The sequence below is a fragment of the Nestor notabilis genome, unplaced genomic scaffold, assembly GCF_000696875.1.
Source record: "Nestor notabilis isolate BGI_N333 unplaced genomic scaffold, ASM69687v1 scaffold23030, whole genome shotgun sequence".
NCBI lineage: Eukaryota > Metazoa > Chordata > Aves > Psittaciformes > Psittacidae > Nestor > Nestor notabilis.
This window is the reverse complement of record NW_009912777.1, coordinates 1-1,544: the sequence shown is the minus strand read 5'-3', so window position 1 is coordinate 1,544 and position 1,544 is coordinate 1. Positions and strand designations below refer to the sequence as shown.

Here is a 1,544-nt window from a genome sequence, read left to right as displayed (position 1 = left end):
CCCAGCCCCTCCTCTCCTGCCCCACGCTCCCAAATTATTTCCAGCTGGGATTAAAGGATTTTGATGCTGGGGGGGGTGGTTTTGGCTATGTATAACCCTGCTGCAGGGTTTGCTGCTGAGATCACAGCCCTCCCCGGGCCCTGACAGCCTATTTTTACCCATGGCCAGAGCACGGGGGCACAGGTCCAGGTGGCCGGGGACATGCTGCCCAACTCCACTGAGCGAGCCATCACCATCGCTGGGATCCCACAGTCCATCATTGAGTGTGTCAAACAGATCTGCGTCGTCATGCTGGAGGTAGGGCCCCCATTCCCACCCCCTGGAGCTGGTTGTGTCCCTCTGGGAATGCACACGCAGGGATCCCTCCTGCCCGCGGTGAGCTGCGGCCCTCCCGCGGGGTGGGAAACGCTGAGGATGGACAAATGGCAGGGATAAAGGGATAGTGGGGATTACAGCCTCCTCCAAGGGAGGCTTAAAGCAGGGGTGAGCCAGGCCTCCAGAGCTGCTCACCTGCCTGGAGCAGCAGTGTCCTGCTGGCCCTGACACCCTCAGTGCTCCTTGGGTGTCCTCCCTCAGTCTCGTGTCACCCTCTTTGCTCTTGGGGTGTCCTCCCTCAGTCTCGTGTCACCCTCTTTGTTCTTGGGGTGCCCGCCCTCAGTCCTGTGCCCAGCCTGGGGAAGGAATGGGGTTGTTCTGCTCCCTCCCAGAGGGCTGGTTTTGAACCCAAAGAGCTGATTTTGAACCCAAAGCAGAGCATCGGTGTGTGGGGTGCAGCGTCCTGCTGTCCCACATCACCCTCTCTACTACTTGTGGGACTGAGGGAAGGCACCCATCACCCTCTCTACTCCTTGGGTTCCTTCCCTCAGTCCCACATCACCCTCTCTGCTCCTTGGGTGCCCTCCCTCAGTCCTGTGCCCAGCCTGGGGAAGGAATGGGATTGCTCTGCTCTCTCCTAAAGGGCTGACATTGAGCCCAAAGGGCTGATACTGAGCCCAAAGCAGAGCGTTGGTGTGCAGGGTGCAGCATCCTGCTGTCCCACGTCACCCTCTCTGCCCCTTGGGTGCCCTCCCTCAGTGCCGTGCCCAGCCTGGGGAAGGAATGGGATTGTTCTGCTCCTGCCCAGAGGGCTGATGCTGAGCCCAAAGGGCTGATGCTGAGCCCAGAGCCCAGCTCTGGTGTGCAGGGCCTGGGGGGCATGGCTGGTGCGGTGCCCCTCGGTGTGTGACCTCTGCTCTCTGCCTGTCCCCAGTCTCCCCCGAAGGGTGTCACCATCCCGTACCGGCCCAAGCCATCCAGCTCTCCCGTCATCTTTGCAGGCGGTCAGGTAAGGCCTCTGCTCTGCTCTCGGGGTACGGATGGGATGGGATGAGATGGGATGGGATGGGGGGGTCTCACCCAGGGCCAGCGCCCGGCGGCCGCTCTGCGGGTCTGTCACCCACCAGCCTGGGCCTCCCAGAGCCTGCTCCAGGGAGGGATGAGGGCAGAGGTGGGATGGGGGGGCCCGGAAGGGCTGGTGTGGGGGATAAGAGGTGCTGATAAACAGT

General features: G+C 62.1%; 1 protein-coding gene across 1 annotated transcript in view; it reads left to right on the top strand.

Annotated features, from left to right (window-relative positions):
• The window catches only part of LOC104410993 (poly(rC)-binding protein 2-like), a gene marked incomplete at its 3' end in the record, with an annotated part of 4,141 nt that extends 2,817 nt beyond the window's left edge, over window positions 1-1,324 (top strand). Inside the window, 2 exon segments of the mRNA XM_010021314.1 lie at window positions 169-297; window positions 1,250-1,324. Of these exon segments, the coding sequence (XP_010019616.1) occupies window positions 169-297; window positions 1,250-1,324 (204 nt within the window).
• Between the last annotated feature and the right edge of the window lie 220 nt (window positions 1,325-1,544).